We start from the raw sequence: 21,576 nt of genomic DNA, 5'->3' as shown, positions 1-21,576 counted from the left end.
TATACATAGGAAATCAGAACTATGTATTGCAGATCATGCTGCCTAAAACCTATACAGTAGCTTTTACTGTTGTTAAACGCCCAGCTCACTATTTTGAACTAAATGGGTAGTAATAGTTACACCACCACAATTAAATCTGTTTTGGATAAGAAGGGGTCATTAAAAATTAGGTATTTCTGAATGCAGCTTAATTTTATATACTCATACTATAACTGATATAGTTTAGCCTACAAAAGCTCTTATTATTCAGAATAACTCTTTATATAAAATGCTTTAAGAGATCAAACTTTATTTGCAGAAATTATGTTTTGTGGGTGTGTTTTTTCCCCCCATAGTGCAAAGGTAAACATTAACCAAGACTGTACCACAAATTCCAGGTTAATGAGGTATTACTTACTCCCTTTGGAAAGAGCAAGGTTGGCTACAGGAAAATCTTATTACTTGCTGGCCCTTCATTATGGAGGAATGTGGGCAATATCCCAATAGCAGAAACTAAAGAAATCAACGAGAAAGGCTTTCAGATGGTAGTCTGGCAACTTAATTTTAAAACAATTCACTATTACTTTAAAGAACTTTCTTTGCTCAGGGATATCCCTGGTAACTTCTATTTCCCTGCCCTTTGTTGCTTTAAAAGATTTCTTTCATTTCATACTCCAACAATGAGCCTTTTCCCTCTTTCTTGTTTAAAACTGATATTCACAATGTTTGTGTGGAATTGGTCTGCAGTGTTATACTGCACTAGTGTGAACTGTCTTTAACTTTTATTTACATCAATACAAAAATTTCTCAAATTTGAGTTACAATTTACAATGCAAGTCTTTTCTTTCAAATTTCATAGCCCAAAGTTCCAGGTATCAAGAATTTTAGTAAGAGACTCCTCTGGCACACATTTAAAAGTAAAATATGAACGGTAACCCCCCAGACCTATATTCCCTATTCAAATACAGGGAATACTGACAACCCTGACTAGCTTGTCCTTAGGTTAGCCATTCTCTGGCACCATGAAAGCAAAACTTTCCTAGTTCCTAAAATCCTAAGACTATTTCACCTCTCAGTTTCATGATACTGAGAACTGTATTCTAAGGATAAAGATTACTAAGAATGTTCAATGTATCCATTTCAATTTTAAATATTAGCACTGAAGAATTTCATTCCAAACACTTTAATGCTTTGGCTAAGTAGTTTTATCCACATAAGTTTTGGTCACTAAAATTGTCCAAGTAGAGCTAAACATACTTATTTCACTATGAAAATTAGTGCATATTCTATACATCTCAAAAGATAGTTAAAGTTTATCAACTATAGTTTAAACACAAATATGTGACTTAACAACTAAAGAGATATAGACTATCATTTTAAATACAGAGTGAGCTAGATGATTGGGGAGCTGACTATCTGGTTTCTAGATTATCAAGTCCCTTATATCTCACCTTCTGGTTTAATTTCTAGTCACCGAGAAAGGGAAGGTAGGGGTAAAAAACAGGGGGGAAATCTTAGGAATTAGCAGCTCTTATAAAAGGTTAAAAGGTAAAAAGCTCTTGTAAAAGATTTTTTAAAAAGATAAAACAACTATAATGTAGATTTCAGTAAAAGTCACGAAAGACAGCTGGACACTGATCTTAGGTTTTCAAATGCACATATAGAGAACCATAGCAAACATTTTGATAGTTTGCTATATACATCTACATTATATAGCAAAAGCTAGAAACTGTTTCTGGTTAGACCTATTTATGCATCTGTAAAAGCTCAATCAGTGCATCTTATTTCTGGGAAGCTGGAAAGAGGTATGTAAGGTTGAACACCATATTTACATACCTATCCATTTTTTATTTTTATTTTTTTACAAAGATTAACTCTTAAAAGATTACCCAAGCTGTTACTTAGGTGAAGCTTGTAATAAATTTGAAAGTAAATTGAGGCATTTAAGCCAGAAAAATTTGGTCCTATTCATTTGAGTATTTTACTATGAATACATTATTTTCTATGAAAATATTTTATATATCTAAACTAAGTCACTTACAAAACATTTTGAGTTTACCACTTAGGTACTACCTAAGTCATCTTTACTATTCATACGTTTGTAGTATATAACTTGCTGTGGTTCAAATGGAGAAGTAAACAAGACTTGTTATTACTTCCATTGTAAGACCCATGCATACTTTGCTAGGCAGTAGAAATATACTAGATTACGTCTATTTCTATACTAGACATAGAAAGTTTCTGAATCAAAAGGAAAAAAGAATCTTACTACATTATAACAAGGGGAAGGGATTTACTTTATAGCAGCGTTTCACAACTGCAGTCATGAAACTTTCATGTTGTTTCATGAATTAACATATAATAAACAGACAAACCCTAAACTACCCTACAGTATATTTTCTTCTAAAGTAAAAAAATACTACATGACAAAAACCTAATACATATACATATCATTACTGTAAAACAATCTGCTTTAAGAAATGATGTGCCCATTCATGAATACCAGCAAGTCAGAAAGGAGGCCACCTCCTGCTTGCAATGCATTTCTGATCTGCATATTACTGTATAGGTAACATTTACCAAACATCATGCTATTAGAGATTAATGATCTAAGATTGCTAGTATGTGTTGTGTATCTTATTTTATAATACCAGCTTGTTACTAAATTGTTACTCAATTTTTATTGCATATTAAGCTGATTAATAAAAAGTTGGTCATTTCCAATAGCGAGTAATCTGTAAAAGCATTTTTCTTCTATACTTTAAGGATTATCTAATATTTTTTTATCAATATAAAAAATATTTTAAAAATATTCCATGGTTAAACTGATTTTGAAAATTGTTCTACTGTGTACAAACACGACTGCTGCCCAAATTTTACTTGGTTTGTTGTGATGTTTTTCTAGTGTTTTTTTTAAAATCTAGAGAAAGTTATAGTTCAGTACACACAGGCAATAAAGTCATAACTGTTAAAATTTTTAAGTCATTTTCCCACTTTGTGCAAGATACAAAGAAGCTTGCATAAATCTCTAGTCTGTCCAAAGAAATCTGACAAATTTTTTTTCAATCAAAAACTATTATTCTCTTATGATGAACAGAGTGATCAAGAGTGAGGCCTCTCATTAAGTGTAAAAGTGATTTGTGAGGGGTTTACTTCATGTTTACGCAAAAAATGAAGGTAAGGTAATAATGAGCTCAGGTGTCAGATATACAGTTGTTCACCTAGTTCTGTTAAAGCATATTTCAGTGTTCTGCATAGTATGGCAGGTTATAGGCTACTCTGGCATCATCTCTTGCATAAACTTCCAAATCCTAGCTAGGATTTAAGGCACTATAACAGTCATTGCTGGATTACCTAAGGGTAATAGCAATCATATAAAATAAAGGAGCAGAACTGAAGAGTTTTAAAATCCCACATAAGGTTATATCCCTTACTTTACCAGATAGTGGGGTCAGAAAGGTTTAGGGCCCATGTAACCATCTGTGAGCTTATCTGAATAGCTCTGTAATTTAGACATATGGGCAATATATGAAGAGGATTAATTCTATTATGGTATAGTGTTCAACCTAAACCCAAGGACAACTCTGGTAATAATACAGCTTTGATCATTTATTTCTTTATCTTAATTGTTACCACTCAAGGTTTATTATAGCATTGCTCTTCAGAATGTTCTAGTCTGCTGTGGGAGTTATGCAAAACTTGAGTGAAAACTGCTAACAAACAGCCAAATTTAAAACGGCCATTCAGAGTGAATTCCATTTAAAAAATCCAAACATGGAAATGGACTCATTCCTGCTGAATGGGTAGATACATAAAATCTTTTATTTATATCACCTCTGACTCTTTCATGGACATTCAAGATGAAGATAATGTTTCTAGTGAACCTCACAGTCTACTTTCTTTTCTAACAACCTTTTCTCAGTCTTTTAGTGTTTCACTCCACTCTGCACTCTTCAACCAAGAAGAACTTTCTGCATTCTGTGTGCGGCAACACTAGCTTCGTCCTCCGAGTCAGATTCGCTCTGGGATGTGGAACTGCAAGGCGAAGAGCACTCTGGTGAACACAAGTAGTGCATCAGGGGGAGGCGGTACTTTCCACAGAAGTCCACAAATTTTATTTGTCTGACACAGCAGTCAAAGTACACTCCTGGAGAGAAGGAGGAATAAGTATAAAGTAATCATTACAAAGCACAGAATCAGTTTCTTTTGCAACCATTTCTCCAGCATTCTGAAGAAATGTCACATACAGACTTCTCTGTTGTGAATCTTAAGCAGAACTAGATGTTTCTATAGCTGTTCATAGCTATTTATAATGATTTGGCTGCAAAGGGGCAACCAGATTTACCTAAAAGGGAGATGGTATTAAAAGGACACTGTTTATTTAGCTTGTTTTCTCTGGGTGATTTGATAGACAGTGCCTGATAGTACTACCCTACTGTCAAGAAACTTTAAAAAGACTACAAAACTTCAAAATTTACAGAAAGGAGACAACTTTCAGTATCCTTGTTCTTTATGTTTTGAGAAGCAAAATAAAAAGAAAAAAAATGATATCTTACATTTCCACAGGTTTTAACTCTACACACTTCAAAGCTATTTCATGAATGGTCTCATAGGGTTTTCACACAATTATATATTGTTAGGTAGACTGAAACTAGTACCTTTTAATCCTCACCTAAGAATATTTTTCCATTGATTTTTAGAGTGGAAGAGAGAGGGAAAAACAGAGAGTAACACCAAAATTGGTTGCCTCCTGCATGTGCTCTGACCAGGGCCCAGACTGGGGAGGAACCAGCAACTGAGGTACATGCCCTTGACCAGAATCAAACCCGGGAGCTTCGATCCGCAGGCCAACACTCTCCACTGTGCCAAACTGAGTAGGGTTATTCAGCTCTTTTGATTCCACAGTGCTCCTGAACTGTGGCTCTTCAGCTAAGTAAAAATACATTTAGAGCTGAGAGAAAAGCAGAGGTTGCTGTATATCAGGGTTCTAGCTGCTCCTTCAAGATACCGCACATGTCTAACCTAGGCTGTCACAATGATTGCAGTATAACTGGAACATCTAGAACTCTGGGTCAAATTGCCTCTCTAGAGAGGAATCTCAACCTCTATATCTTACCTAAATTTCCTCTGGCACCAACAACTCTGTGTGTGCCACAAAAAGAACCAAAATAACAAGATGTGGTCCAAAGAAGAAATAACAATTTCTATTTATTTTTCCCTAACACTACCCCATTAACTTCCTAATTTTTTTGATCCTACAGTAACTATAACTCATCCTATATAATAAAATGCTAATATGCAAATTGATCGAATGGCAGAACGCTCGATCGCTATGACATGCACCAACCACCAGAGGGTAGACACCCAACGCAGGAGCTGCCCCCTGGTGGTCAGTGCACTCCCACAGGGGGAGTGCTGCTCAGCCAGAAGCCAGGCTCATGGCTGGCAAGCACAGCCCAGGCCCAGGTCAGGGCTCATGCAGGAGGCAACCAATCAAAGTGTTCCTCTCACTTTGATGTTTCTTTCTGTCTTTCCCTTTCTCTTCCACATTCTCTAAAAATCAATGGAAACATATCCTCAGGTGAGGATAAAAAAAGAAAGAAAAAGAAAGAAATGTCATACCCTATGAAAGACACATCTTGAAAATGCCTAAAGAAAGTTGTCATTTTTTCATGGTGAAGGGACTGGAGTCCGTGTTGATGAAAACACCTTGGTGGCTGCGGTGACTGGCAGTGGCTGCAGCAGCGGGGTGATGGGGCTGGTGCCTTCCCCTGATCAGCCCGGTCGCCTCCCACAAAGGGAGGCCAGACTGTGGCTTAGGCCCGCTCCCCAAGGGGAGCAGGGAGTAGGACATACCCTGAGGGCTCCCAGTATGTGATAGGGGGCAAGCTAGGCTGAGGGACCCCTCCCCTCCAGTGCACAAATTTTTGTGCACCGGGACTCTAGCAGTTTAATAAAGGAAATTCAAGGTATATTACTTTGAACAATTTAGGAAAGTAGAAAAATGCAATAAACTGGTCAATCAGTATTTATATACCCTCAAAATATGTTAGCTTCCTAAGGAAGAAACAAAATAAAGCATTATAGAGTTACCATGAGTTAAAATAGTACAATATTATCTGTCATTCATAAGATCTCAGACTACACAGAGAAAATGTCTCACAAAATATACAATTACTTTTGCTTAGAGTTTAATAACTAATGAGTCTGGGAGGGAAAAATGTCAGTGGTTCATTTTATATATTATCTTAAATTTTAAACTAATCATTTAAAATGCATTTTTGTTCCTAAGATAAGTAGCAAATCAGTATATTGAAGAAGTAATTCAGAAACAAATAAGAGAAAAAGTGAATTCTTGTAGAGGTCCATTTCCAGAAAAGGATAGATTTAAAGAGATTAGACAGAGACTACTGAGTCTGAAGGCCTGGTGTGAATGTTGTCCCTTGTCATTGTTAAAGCCAACTTAGGAAAGAGAACCAGAGAAAAGTATAAGCAATTATAATCTGGCACAGCACAGCAATCTATACTTCTAAGAGTGAGTGGCTAGAAAGGCTCGAATATTGTTCTTTTTGAACCAATAATGTCTTTTTTCTCTTGATATTCTTTGAGGAACTTAAATGATTTTCTCCTTTTTAATAAACCTTACAATGGTTTCAAGACATGATGGAACTTCCCAGAAAAATCTCTGATCATAATTATATATCATTTCCTCAGCGCCTACATTAATCCAACAACAGTAAAAACCTTTCTGCACCCCCATCAAATTGAATTTTTTAAGTAGCAGTCTTATATGCGAGAGCCAAAATAAAATGACCTATCATCAGTCACCAACTCTCACTCACACTCCCTGGCACTCCATGCCATTCATAACCTACTCTCAATGAATCTTTTATAAACTCTTTTCTCTCATTACTCCCCTAATTGTACAACTGAGCCAATTACTCATTCAACATTCTGCTCCATACTGCTGTTTTATCTCTAATTTTATTCTTTCCTTCTGAAAAGTTTCTTATCCTCAATCTTACCCTAACAAAATCCAACTCATACGTCAAGAATCATCTTATCTTTTCCAGATGTAGTTAAATGTACTCTCTCCCTCTTTTGATTTCCAATACTACACTGAATTCCTACTTCACTCTGCCTTACATTATAGCATTTGTTTCATTCTCTCCATATACTCTAAACCGAAGAAATTTTGAGCCATGGATTTAAAAGTATATAAAATTCCAAGGTACATTCTTAAATTGGCACACCTTCTGCCCATTCTCATATATCTTGAATCATACTCTGTAAAGGTACCGGATACTCAGACTGGTGATTCTAAGTAGCTAAACATTTTAGAGATTCTTTCTAGGCAATTAGGATTGTTATGCTTCTTTTTTTTTTAAAAAAAAAAATATATATATATTTTTAGTGATTTCAGAGAGGAAGGGAGAGGGAGAGCGAGATAGAAACATCAATGATGAGAGAGAATCATTGATCGGCTGCCTCCTGCACACCCCCTACTGAGCATCAAGCCCGCAACCCGGGCATGTGCCCTTGGCTGGAATGGAACCTGGGACCCATAAGTCCGCAGGCCGATGCTCTATCCACTGAACCAAACAGACCTAGGGCTGTTATGCTCTTTTTTATGTTTCCTCTCATTTTACAAATCTTATGACAGTTCCATAACAGGATAAGACTTTCTGAGTGTTTTCCTTGTGTATGAATCATAAAGGACTATGAAAAGAATAGAAAGAAAAGAAAAAGAATCAAATCCAGAGAGGGTCCTAGTTTCTGGTAAAAGGGTGAAAGGATGAGAGAAACAGAGACTAATTGTCTTTCTCTGAAAGAAGACAGCTAATGAAAACACTGAGATCATCAATTTTGAAAACAGCTAACTGAATGGAAAACAAGGACACTAAATTAGCTTACCTCCACACTTTGGGTTTGGGCAATTGCTGGCTAAACTCAAGTATCTAAGAAGATTCCCAGGAAGATCACAGGGAGTGTAGGAAATATTTCGAATTTTAATAGTCCGAGCAGCTAATTCCAGGAGAGTCGGAGGATCATAGGTTAAATCTCTAACAAAACGAACAACCAACGGATTTCCTCGCAAACTCAATTCTTCCAAATGAATAAGGTTGAGGATCTCTCGAGGCAGGTATGTCAGCAAGTTATTGTGAAGACTGAGGGATCGAAGTGAATGCAACCTGGAATGAGTGCAGTACAAAAATCAATGACAGTAAGCAAGATAACTACCAAGAAAGTTAAGTTCTTCACTTAACTTGATTTCCCCATAATGTGCAATTAAGATTAGGTCAATGGGAATAAAATTTAAAAGTGCTAAAACTAGATCAGAGTACAGATTTGTAAATGTCATGATGGGCTTTTGCCCATGAAATCTCAGACAGTACAGAATACTTAAGAGACTATTCTGATGTACTAGATGAACTATAATGCTAGATTTAAACATTTTGGGGGGATGTTTTATCAGATAACCAAAAAAGGGAAAGATTCTAAATGCAGCAGGAATCAAGACCCTTCACATTATCTCGTTAGGATAGGAATGCTTCATATAAAATTAACAAACTCCCATAAAAACCTGGGAAATCTCTGTCAATGAATATCCTATTTTTTATTACAATATACAAATATTGTTAGAAATAAACCACAGCCTTTAAAAGTAACATTAAAAATAAGCAACCCCATTCACAGCAAACATAACGGTAATTCTCATGTAACATCTAGTTCTTTCTACCTATAAAACACATGGGTGAATGCCAAAACAGCAATTCCTAAGCATGTATCTCCATCTATAATAATAAAAGCCTAATCTATAATAATAAAAGCCTAACATGCAAATTAGATTGGACGGTGGAACGACCTTCCAGACGTCATTCCAGACAAAGCCATGGTGGCAGTTAGGGGCGATGAGGCAGGCAGGCGAGCGGTTTGGGGCGATCAGGCAGGCAGGCAGGCAAGCGGTTAGGAGCCAGCGGTCCCAGATTGCAAGAGGGTGCAGGCATCCTCCCCCCTCCACCACCACCCCATGCACAAATTTCGTGTACGGGGCCTCTAGTATATACATAAGCTGCTTGAAACTACTCACTGTGAAAGCTGAGGAGGTACACTTTGAATTCTGTTGTCACATAATACCAAGTAATTTAGAGAAGGCAGATTTGCTAATTCTGGCGGGATTTCTTTGATGAAGTTTCCTCCAAGATATAAACACTCTAAACTGCAAAGATAAACAAAAATAAAAAGTAAATAAACCAAAGCTAGATAAGATACTCCATTTCCTTTATTACAATGAACATATTTCATTTATTCATTCAGCAAATGTTTTACTTAGGATCTGCTATATGCCATACAGTCTCTAGAGAAGTAATGCAATCTTCAGGGAGCTTATGTTATAGGCAAGCAGACAAGACACACCAATATTAGGCAATATTATCAATACTACCTGTAGGGAGCAACTCTAGGGTCAAACCTCAGGCTGACCTGTGGCAGGGCCACAAACAAGTCCCAGCCTGGTGGGCAGAGCTGTCCTAGCATAATTAAGCCTGACCTTGTAGCCCTCCCTAATTCCTTCTTAAGTAGCTAATGGGCTGTGGGAGGTGCAGCAAGTGTTACATTTGTATACATGTAAATCTATCCTTGTTTTAATCAGACTATAAAATAAAGCATCGGCTTGTAGGCTGGGTCTTCGTGTTCTCATCCAGGCATGGGAGATCCACCGAGCCCCAGCTGTATTCTCGTCTGTCTTTCTTCAATCCTTCACCACCCCTCTTCAGGTTCACCCTTGGCCGTGCCGGCGCAGCACAATTACCTAGTGGTTTTATTTTTGTTTGTATTTATTTTATTGAATCCCAGCTCTACCACTTACCAGTGCAAGAATTTGGACCAGTTATTTAATGTTATGCTCCAGTTTCTTCTTTAAAGTGGAATAATGTTATTATATATCATGTTAAGTACCTAGCCAACAAATATGAACCAGATACCTAGCATGCACCATTCTAGGGAATTTAGTGAAAATAAAACCAATTACTTGACCTTAAGTAGCTTACATTCTAGTGAGACAGACAATAAATCAATGAATTTGTATATATTTTGTCAGACAATACTATAAAGAAAAAGGGAAGTAACCAGATGTTGATGAGAGTGATATTCTAGATGGGGGGGGGGGCGGGGGGGGGTGTCCATAAAGGGTTTCCTGTAGGAGATGACATTTGAACAAAGATTTGAATGAAATGACTGAGTACAAATCCCTGAGGTAGAAAAATACTTGTGTTAGCAAAGAGCAACACAGCCAGTGTGGGTAGATCAGGGAGCCAAAGGCCGGACAGTGATAGTCACATAGGTCAGACAGGTCGTCTAGGAAGGGCAGACCAGGTCCTTCAGACCTCAGGAAGGACTTTGAATTGTATGAAGTTGTGCTCTTTACAAGAGTTACATTTACAATAGAAATACCTCAATACATTAAAAGTGAAGGGATAAAAAAGCACATCTCTACCATTTCACATCTGGACTACTACAATAGCCTCCAGTCTTGAGCTTCCATTCTTCCCATCACACTCCCTTCTCACTTCAGCAGCTATTTTCCACACAACAGCCACGTTATCCTTCTAGAGCAGCCATTTCCAATGGGTCTGCTACAAGAATTTTAAACACATGCAATACCTGACTATTTAGTCAGGGGCACTGACCTCTTTTCCCTTAGACCAGTGGTTCTCAACCTGTGGGTCGCGACCCCTTTGGCGGTCAAACGACCCTTTCACAGGGGTCGCCTAAGACCATCCTGCATATCAGATATTTACATTACAATTCATAACAGTAGCAACATTACAGTTATGAAGTAGCAGCGAAAATAATTTTATGGTTGGGTCACAACATGAGGAACCGTATTTAAAGGGCCAGAAGGTTGAGAACCACTGCCTTAGACTGTCAAATAAAAAATAAAAAAAATGACAACAGCCAACACAACAGTTGCCATCCCATGTGAATGAATCAAAATTATACTTTTTTTAGTCAGATTGGCAAGCAATATATTTTTTGGTGTGCTACAAAATTTTAGTAATTAGTTTATGTATGCCATGAGATAAAAAAGGTTGAAACTCACTGTTTTAGAGTATAATTCAAGTATATCCTCTAGAAATTCTTTCAGCAAGAGCCCACCTTAGTTTTTATCTTTGAGTCCTTCGTCTCTGACATTTTTATCCCCCCCACCTCGCCCTTCTTTGTTAAGTAATGAATAGGTTGGCTGGGCATTAATTTCTAGGTTGACAGTTATTTATTAGCCTAGGACAATGGTCAGCAAACTCATTAGTCAACAGAGCCAAATATCAACAGTACAACGATTGAAATTTCTTTTGAGAGCCAAATGTTTTAAACTTAAACTATGTAGGTAGGTACATTGTTATTAACTTAATAAGGCTAAAAACGTCCTCAATCTGATTGAGGTACGTTCGGTGAGGTCGACCCCTTCCAACTCTCCCATCCACACTCGTCTTGTATACTTGTTTCGTCTATCTCCTTTCCGAAAACTGACTTCTGCGCATGGGCCATGAAGTTTCAATCGCACTGTACGTGTGCGCCCGCGTGTGGTATTTTGTGGAAGAACCACACTCAAGCGGCCAAAGAGCCGCATGTGGCTCTTGAGCCGGGGTTTGCCGACCACTGGCCTAGGAAGTTACTGCTCCACGATCTTATTTTAGCCAGTATTAGCATATTGCTCCTTTGTAGGTAATCTGGTGTTCTTTTTTTATTAGGAGCTTTTAGAATCTTTTTTCTGTATTTAACCTGATTGTTCTGAAGTTTTATCATGATCAGTTTGAAGTACTCTTTTTAATTGTGGGAAATTCTAAACCATTATTATTTCAAACACTCCTTTCCTACATGCTCTCTATTCTCTTTCTAGAATTTCTAATAGCTAGCAGTGGAACTTCAGAATCAATTATCCATGTTTTTTAATATTTCTTTTATTCTACAAGCTATCTTTCAGCCTATTAAGTTCATAATTACATTTTTTCATTCCTAGGAATTCTAACTAGGGTTTTCATAACTGTCAATTTTTAAACTTCTTATTCTTGTTTCATTGATGAAGTTCCCTCCTTTACCTCTCTGACATTCGAAATCATGCTTATTGTAAAGAGTTTTGTAGGTAGCCTTATTACATGTATTTTCTAGGCTTAATTTCTTCCATTTGTTGAATTTCCTATCTTTACTTCATTATCTCACCTTCCTTTATGTGTGGTGATTCAAAGTTTTGTCATTTCAAAAACATACTAATGATACTCTTTTTCTATTTCTGACTGCGTAAATCTCTTAGATTTATAATGCTTAAAAACAAACAAGTTTAATTCCAATATGTTATTTTTTTTGTCTTTCAAATATTGTATCAAAAATCAACTGTCTGTATACAAGACTAAATTCACCTATATGTAAATGTTTAAGCACTGGTCTAAAATCTTTCTAGGCAAGATTTTTTGGGCTTAACAAAAATGGTCTAAATTAACGTCCAGTTATTCAGAAATAGCTGTTTTTCAATGATTAGAGCGAAGAGAACAGAATAGAATTAGAATCAGAATAGAAAGGACACATATGTAATAACTTAATCAATAATAAAAAAAAGAATCAGAATAGAATATTTGGAGCCTCCCAAACAGAAACTACTCTGAAAAAATAATTATTTTAATGAGAAGACTATCTGGAAAAAAATATTAGCTAACTTGGAAGTCGTTTTATAAAGGATTAAACAGTTAAATAACAACTTGCATTATAGTCTACTGAAGGAGAAAAGAAAATGAATAAAGGGGAGAGTGAATGAGAGCAAATTTAAATATTGTCTTTTCTATTTAAGTAACTAACCTAGATAAATTAGTGTCTGGTGGTCAGTTACTACTCAATGACTTTTTCTCTCAATATTTTGGAGTGGGTTGGGAGGCATACAGACAAAGGATGCCAAACCTTAGTAGTTACAGTGACTTGGCAGAGAAGAATCTGATGTTCTAAAACATAACCAAGCCAATGATTTCAAGATTATATAATTCTCTTTTGCAACTGATGGGTGTCATTAATCAGATTACACAACCAGCACATTAAATGTACACTTTGAGGCTTATTTCTCACTTTGAAACTCAAATAATTCCCAAAGTTCTAGGAAAATGAAGCCTATAAAGTATTTATAAAATTAAATTTCCAAAACACACTCTACTGTTTCCAAACCTACTTTTCTGTAAAAACGAAGGAAAACTATTATTGAATTTAAAACAAAACTGTAGTATTTAAAAGTTCTTATGTTCGTCAGCACTGCACCTCTGCTGATCAGGCTTGGAACAATTCTATTCTTTCAGTGCTGGACAGATACAGAAAACAGGAAAATCATTCACAAAATTTACAGAATTCTTCCTTTCCTTTCTGTTTACCATTAACAGACCATCCTTAGATTTGTTTCTTGAATAGTATCTCAGTTCTCCAATCCTTAGCAATACTGAAGTAGGTGGCTTTTCTCTAGCAAAGGCCAATGACCCATTGAAAAAAAATACAGTAGGGTCCCTTAGTGCCAATCAACTTTAATCACAGATATAAGTAGAAAATGTTTTTCTTCTCCATCCAAATAAAAACGACATTACTAGTAAATATAACAAAAGTATACATTAGTCCTATAATTACTGTTAAAGGGAGATGAAATTACAGTGAGACATGTTTGTAGACAAAAAGGCAGAAAACAGAGAAAGAACCATATATGTATGGATAAAAAAAGTAATTTTCTTGAGATACCATCCTCATATTGAATTATTTTCAAACACTATCACTGACTACAGGCTTTTAGAGTATATTATATGTTCAAAAGTAGAAGCACAAATGGAAGAATCATCCCTTGGTACTTGCCCCAAACTAAGGCAATAAAAGAAAGAAATCAGGAGGAAGAAGTTGAGAACCAGAGAAAAACTCAGTATGTGATTCTAAATGGGAGAAAAACATTTTTATTTAAACTTTATCACTTCCTATTTATTATCTGGTCCAGTCACTTCTTTTGTAAGATACCAATTTATTAGCTTCAAAACACTCTAGGGCAGCGGTCGCCAACCTTTTGGACTTCACCGACCATTAGTGGTCTGCGGACCATCGGTTTCCAACCACTGCTCTAGGGCATTAATATTTACCTTTGTTTCTATCACAAGTCTCTTATCTTCAATTTCTAAAGCCACATCAGACAGTAAGAGAAGGGTCATGAATAGAAAAGGGAAGGCATTATTTGAGAAGAAAATACTGAGAGAAATGGTACCAACTGAAACTCACTTGTGCTCAAACCTACTCTCCAAATGTCTAGAATCCTGGATACCAAACAGTCCTGAAGCTTTTGCTTTTTAAAATAATTACTGGGCGTTAAGTTATTAAGCATCTGAGCTAATTGAGAGGAATAAGTTTAGAAGTCATATGAAACAGGCCAAAATACTAAATAACTTACTTTCAACATTATAAAAACAAAAATAAGTTTGTCTATATACTAGCCAAAGAGGTATTATACCTACTTGTTGGAGAATAACCTCATACTTTGATGATTAGAATCTACATCCACAACCTTATGGTTCACACTGAGCTTAATTGACTCCATGGGAATGAAGTTAATATAAGATTTTCAAAAAATAAAAATATATACATATATAAGATTTTCAGCATCTAGTTATTTGTTACTAGTGGCCCGGTGTATGGTTTCATGCACATTGAAAGGAAATTAGAAGATTTGTGTAGTAATTACATTACTGCAAAAAATTACATGTTGCCGAAACTGGTTTGGCTCAGTGGATGGAGCGTCGGCCTGCGGACTGAGGGGTCCCAGGTTCGATTCCGGTCAAGGGCATGTACCTGGGTTGCGGGCACATCCCCAGTGGGAGATGTGCTGGAGGTGGCTGATCGATGTTTCTCTCCCATCGATGTTTCTAACTCTCTATTTCTCTCCCTTCCTCTCTGTAGAAAATCAATAAAATATATTTTTAAAAAAATTACATGTCAAGATAGTATATATAATATCTATATATTCTATATATATAAAAGCCTAAGCAACTGTCCGACCAGTAGCTATGACACGCAATGACCACCAGAGGGCAGAGGATTAATGCAGGAGCTGCTGAGCTGTGGAGACTTGGCAGTTGTGGTTCTCGGATGACATACCCAGAATGAGAGGATGGAGCCCGATTCTGGGGTGTGTCACCTGAGAACCACCCTCTTGCAATCCAGAACCCCTCAGAGGATGTTGGAGAGCCGGTTTCGGCCCGATCCCCGCAGGCCAGGCTGAGGGACCCCACCTGCCAGAGGGACCCCGCTTCACTCTGCAGACGACCTTCGAACCGTGGTGCCGCCCCAGGTGTGGCCGGCCAGGGAGGGACCACAGGAGGTTGGCTCCAGGGCATGTCCGGCCTGTCTCGCCCAGTCCCGCTCCGCCCCACCTTCTAATTAATTTCCTTTCAATATGCACCAACCTATGCACTGGGGCACTAGTAGTATTATAAAATTAATACATGCATGCAATTGGCACCAGTGAGAGCTTTATATGTATCGGGCATGCGTGAGTCAACGTTTATTTTTAAATTTCCAGTGCACGTCATATGTACCGGCCGGTAGGTTGGTCAGACGTCCGGACAGATGTACGGTGGGACATATGGTCCGTCACTTAGCCTTTTATATATATACTAGGGGCCCGGTGCACGAAATTCGTGCACTGGGTGTGTGTGTGGGGGGGGAGTGTCCCTCAGCCAAGCCTGCCCCCTCTCACATACTGGGAGCCCTCAGGCGTTGACCCCCATCACCCTCCAATTGCAGGATCGGCCCCTTGCCCAGGCCTGATGCCTCTGGCCTAGGCGTTCGGCCCGGGCAGCGGGGACCCGCAGCTGCAGCGGCCCCACGATCGTGGGCTTTGCTTTAGGCCCAGGCAAGGGACCCCTAGCTCCCGGGACTGCCAGCTTCGACCGTGCCCAGCTCCCATCGCTGGCTCCACCCCTACTTCCTGCTATCACTGGCCAGGGTGGAAAAGGCACCTGATTCTCCGACCATGGCTGGGGGGCAGGGCAAAGGCGGCCCCAGGGCCGCCTTTGCCCTGCCCCCCAGCTCTTAGCTCCCCCCTGGGTTTCCAATCACTGTCAGTGGCAGGGGGCTTCTTCCTGCTTTCCCTTTCGCCTCCCTGCATTGTGCCTACATATGCAAATTAACCGCCATCCTGTTGGCAGTTAACTGCCATCTCAGTTGGCAGTTAATTTGCATATAGCCCTGATTAGCCAATGAAAAGGGTAGCTCGTACGCCAATTACCATTTTTCTCTTTTATTAGTGTTGATATAGATACTTCAAAACTGACCTTTCAGAAACCATTTCTACAAAAGAGTTTGCCACTAGGATAAAAGATTAACAGAGCACAGAAAACATACATGAAGACACTCTACAAATCTGAAGAGGTTAATTATACCAATTAAGCTAATTGTCCATATCTGTTATTCTTTCCTGAAATGAAGGCTGGGAATAAAGGAGACCTTCACATGGATTATATACTCTGCAATACTTTTTAAATTGCTGTTAAAGAGGATAGATATCTTCCTAACATCCAACAGATGAGAAATCAAAGAACTAGGTTCTAGCCCTACTCTGTCACTGTGGAATATTCATGGGTTTGGAGTGAGAGATCACAGAGGTCAAATCCAATTCCACCACTCACTGGCTTTGTAATATTATGACTTAACATCTCAGAGCTTCTGTTTCCTCTTCGCATCTCACAGAGTCATTGTGAGAATTAAAAATCATATTTAAAACACTTATAACAGGGCCCACAGCATTGTAAGCAAGCAAATAAATGGGATTTTTACTTACCCTTTTCCTTGTGTGATGGAAATAATACTTGCTCGTTTTTTTCTTAGTATTTTAAGAAAACTTAAATGAGGTTGAAATTATGTAACACAAATATTAGAAGGAACCAAGGTCTGTCAATTTTTATCTAAATTTCTCTTAAACCCTTCTACTTCTTATTATCTCTCATGGTAATCTACTATCATTTCTAATTCTATTAGAATAGCCTCCTTCCAACCAGCCCTCAAAATCTCTTCTCTCTCCACCCTCTCCCACTCCATTCTTATACAGCAACAAGAGAGATGTGCTTAAAACTCTGTGTACTTAGAATAAAATAGAAACTTCAATATATGACATGGCCTGAGGTCTGGCTCACATGGATTTGCCACCTTCCCTCTTGGCCACTTTCTCACTATGCTCTAATACAATGTCCTCCTTTCAAAATTTTGATCTTCAGTCCTTCTTGCCTCTGGGCTTTCACCTGTGCTGCTCCTTCAACTTGGACTGATCCCTCCCACCCTCTCCGAGTTAATTCATACTCCTCCTTCAAAAATTCAGTTCAAATGTTACTCGCTGAAGAACCAAACCACGTCAGGCAGGCCCCTGTTATTTCCTTTCAGGCACTCTGCATGTGTTCACAGAGCTTACAATTGTAATTAAATAATGAGGTTTAACGTCTCTTGTAGTGCTAGCTCCAGGCGGGCAGGATCATGTTCACCACAGTATCCCCAGCGCCTGGCACATGGCAGGTACTAAACAAATATCCATGATGAGTAAATGAAGACATACCTTGTCCGAATGCCTCACTGTACAGACGAGGAGGCTGTAGTGAGGATACATTAAGTGCCTTGCCTAAGGCTGAGACCTTATTCTCAGGCCAATGTTCCTTTCACTACAATGAGCTCCATGGTCCCTCCCGTCTGTAACATTCTGTTACCTCAGAAAATTCAAATGAAAGCTGTGAAATATTTTCAGACGAAAGACACTTTTTTTCACTTTGGACAATCCACTGGTTCTTGCACTATTTTCTTACTCTCCTGCACAGCACATTTAAGGGACTTTTGCTACCTGTGTCTCTACTTCTTCCTTGCATTTAATTCAACATACATTAACTGAATAATAAGGCAGACCTGTATACAAGGAATTATAATCAATAGGATAAATGCAATGGTGGGATGAGTGAGGTACAGAGGCAGTACAGTATAGATCATAAATTAGTTGTGGTTCATGAAGCAGTTAAGAAAACAAAAAGATATCACCCTCGTGGTGGGTTCTGAAGGATGAATAGGAATTTACCAGGTACAGGCAACATTTTAGGCAAAAGGAAAAGGCCATGTAGAGAGTTACTGCATTCATTCTATGCATATTTACTGTATGCCCATCAATGCTGGTAAAATGCATGGCTCACTGAATTCCACAAGTAGTACAGTAGTTCCCTTTTATTTGCAGTTTTGTTTCCCCAGTGTCAGTTACCCGTAGTCAAGTGTGGCCCAAAATTATTCAATGGAAAATTCCAGAAGTAAACAATTCATAAGTTTTAAATTATGCACTGTTCTGTCTAGTGCAGCCGTGGGCAAACTACGGCCCACGGGCCGGATCCAGCCTGTTTGAAATGAATAAAACTAAAAAAAAAAAAAAAAAGACCGTACCCTTTTATGTAATGATGTTTACTTTGAATTTATATTAGTTCACACAAACACTCCATCCATGCTTTTGTTCCGGCCCTCCGGTCCAGTTTAAGAACCCATTGTGGCCCTCGAGTCAAAAAGTTTGCCCACCCCTGGTAGTGTGATGAAATCTAGTACCAACCTGTTCTACCCCGCCTGGGTTCTGAATCATCCCTTTGTCCAGCATATACAGGCGGCATACACTACCCACTCATTAGTCACTTAGCCATCTCAGTTGATCGGATCAACTGTCAAGTCACATTTACTTTACTTAGTAATAGCTCCAAAGAGCAAGAGTAGTGATGCTGGCAATTCTGGTATGTCAAAGGAAAGCTTTAAAGTACTTCCTGCAAGTAAAAAGGTGAAAGTTCTCTACTTAGAGGAAAGAAAAAAAATCGTATGCTGAGTTTGCCAAAAAACTAAGGTAGGGATGATCTTCTATCTGTGGAATTGTGAAGGAAACAGAAATCTGAGCTAGTTTTTCTGTCCCATCTCAAAACACGTTAAGTTATGACCACCGTGCCTGTAAGTGCTTAATTAATAGGAAAAAGGCATTAAATCGGTGGGTGGAAGACGTGAGCAAAGACTACATTCATGTTTATTTTAAGTATGCAGTTATAATTGTTCCTTTTATTATGTTGTTTATCTCTTACTGTGCCTAACTTACAAATTAACCTTTATCACAGGTGGGTGCATATTGAAAAATACGTGGTATAAATAGGGCCAGGTACTAGCTGACGTTTCCAGGGTCCACTAAGGACCTGAAAACACGGCCTCCCACCCCCCAGCCCTGCCGTGGGGGACTTCGGCGTTGCTGTTACTAGAGACCAGGGAGCGGTAAATGTCCTAGAAAGCAAGGTTCGGATCAGAGTACATCGTATGTCTGGCTGAGAGGCACAAACTTTGATCTATAGCAGCGACTTTCAACCGATGTGCCGCCAGAATTTTAAAAACACGCAATACCTGACTATTTAGTCAGGGGCACTGACCTCTCTTCCCGGATTGTCGAACAAAGTAACAGCCAACACAACAATAACCGCCTGGTGTGAATGAATCAAAAATTGTTTTTTTCTTATCAGATCAGTAAAAAAAAAACCCCAAAAAACAAAAACAACAACAACACATTTTTCGGTGTCCCGCAGAATTTTGGTCATCAGTTTATGCGTGCCACGAGATGAACAAGATTGAAAACCGCTGGTCTATAGGCGGGGAAAACCGCCAAGGACTGTTACAAAGCAAGAAAGTGACATTAGCATTTGTTTGAGTAGCTATCCGTCTGAATCGCGCCGAGAGAGACAGAAAAACGGCCTCGAAAATCTGCTCCGGGGAAATACCACACCCCAAACGCGGCCCCACGCCGCCGCCAGATCCGCTGAGCTGGCGGGGCCGTGCCCACCGCCCACGGGTGGCAGCGGTTCTCAACCTTCCTAATGCCGGGACCCTTTAATACAGCTCCTCACGTTGTGGCGACCCCCAATTTCACTGTGACAAATTGAACATGATTAAAGCATAGTGATTAATCACAAAAACAATATGTAATTATATATGTGTTTTCCGATGGTCTTAGGCGACCCCTGTGAAAGGGTCGTTCGACCCACAGGTTGAGAACCGCTGGAAAGGGAACGAGGCGGTTACGCGACAACTACACCGCGAGCAGACCAGGCCCCGCGCCGGCGGCCCCTCCCCGGCGGTCGGCTGGGACCCGCTCACCTCCGCAAGTTCTCGATCTCGGCCGGGATGGTCTGCAGCTGGTTGCCCCCCAGGCTGAGGGTCTGCAGCGCACGCAGCTCCAGCACCGAGGCGGGCACCTCCTGGAAGCAGTTCCCGCTGAGGTTGAGCACCTGGAGGCTGCGCGCGAGCGGCGACCGCGCCAGCCCCTTGGGCAGCGCGCCGGGCCCGCCGAGCCGGTTGTTCTTGGCCAGCAGCGTGCGCAGGCCGCGCAGCGCCAGCAGCTCGGGCCCCAGCGCCGTCAGCGCGTTGCCGCTCACGTCCAGCAGCTGGAGGTGCTGGAAGCCGCTGCCCAGGGCCCGCGGCAGCGACGCCAGACGGTTGTGCGGCAGCAGCAGCCGCAGCAGCGCCTCCCGCGCGCCGCGCCGCTCCTCGCCCCGCGACTCCAGCTCGGACTCCAGCGTCTCGGGGGACACGCTGAGGCGGGACAAGTTCAATTCGGCCTCCCCGGCCGCGGTCACGGCCGCCCCGGCCTCCTCCATCCCGCCCGCCTCGGGGCGCGCGGCCCCGGAACCCGGAGAGCGCCGCGCGCGACCCCCAGGCCCGGAGCTGCGCGGCCCCGGAACCTGAAACGAGAGCTTCCTCGGAAGAGGCGGGACGGACCTTAATCCCGCGCGTCCCCGCCTAGTCACGCGACCTGGGGCGCCGGGTGCGCGCCGCTCTGCGGCCCGGCGGCGTCTCACGTGGCCCTGGCGTGCGGGGGGCGGGGGCGGAGGCCTGTGGGCTGCCACGTTGCTCTCTGGGCGGGCAGGACTTGGTGAGCCGCCCTTCGCAAGGCCCCCAGAGCCCAGGTCCCCCCATGGGGGGGTGGGGGGGGAGGCAGAAGAGCCCTGGTGGAGGGGCCACGCCCACTGGGTAAAGAGAAAGAGATTAAAGTCTTTGGTAACTTAGAATTTTGGAATTATGCTAGGTTAAATAATAAACATTAAATATCTAGGTATTTTGAAATAACAGGATACTGAAATATTAATCTGAGTTCTCTTTATATAATAGAGAATCTAGAGCCGTAGTTCTCAAACTTGGCTGCACATTAGAATCACCTGGGAATCTTTTTAAAATCCTGATTTCTGGGCCTCGTCCTCCGGAAATTCTGTTTCTTTGTTATGGGGTGGGGCCACAACGTTAGTAACAAAGAAACAGAATTTCTGGAGGATGAGGCCCGGAAATCAGGATTTTAAAAAGATTCCCAGGTGATTCTAATGCAGGGGTGGGCAAACTTTTTGACTCGAGGGCCACAATGGGTTCTTAAACTGGACCTGAGGGCCGGAACAAAAGCATGGATGGAGTGTTTGTGTGAACTAATATAAATTCAAAGTAAACATCATTACATAAACGGGTACGGTCTTTTTTTTTTTTTTTTTAGTTTTATTCATTTCAAACGGGCCG

The 21,576-nt window shown here is 40.2% G+C and overlaps 1 protein-coding gene across 1 annotated transcript; it reads right to left on the bottom strand.

The window, feature by feature from the left end:
- Nucleotides 1-329: 329 nt before the first annotated feature.
- On the bottom strand, nt 330-20,806 carry LRRC58 (leucine rich repeat containing 58). Its single transcript, XM_059687727.1, has 4 exons — nt 20,173-20,806; nt 9,071-9,199; nt 7,894-8,171; nt 330-4,126 (listed from the first exon to the last, which is right to left on the bottom strand). Exons 1-4 carry the CDS (start codon nt 20,670-20,672, stop codon nt 3,933-3,935), a joined length of 1,101 nt encoding a protein of 366 aa, XP_059543710.1. The 5' UTR covers nt 20,673-20,806; the 3' UTR covers nt 330-3,932.
- Nucleotides 20,807-21,576: the final 770 nt, after the last annotated feature.

This window comes from Myotis daubentonii, chromosome 3, assembly GCF_963259705.1.
Source record: "Myotis daubentonii chromosome 3, mMyoDau2.1, whole genome shotgun sequence".
Taxonomy (NCBI): Eukaryota; Metazoa; Chordata; class Mammalia; order Chiroptera; family Vespertilionidae; genus Myotis; species Myotis daubentonii.
The sequence above is the reverse complement of the archived record's forward strand: the minus strand, read 5'-3'. Positions and strand labels throughout refer to the sequence as shown.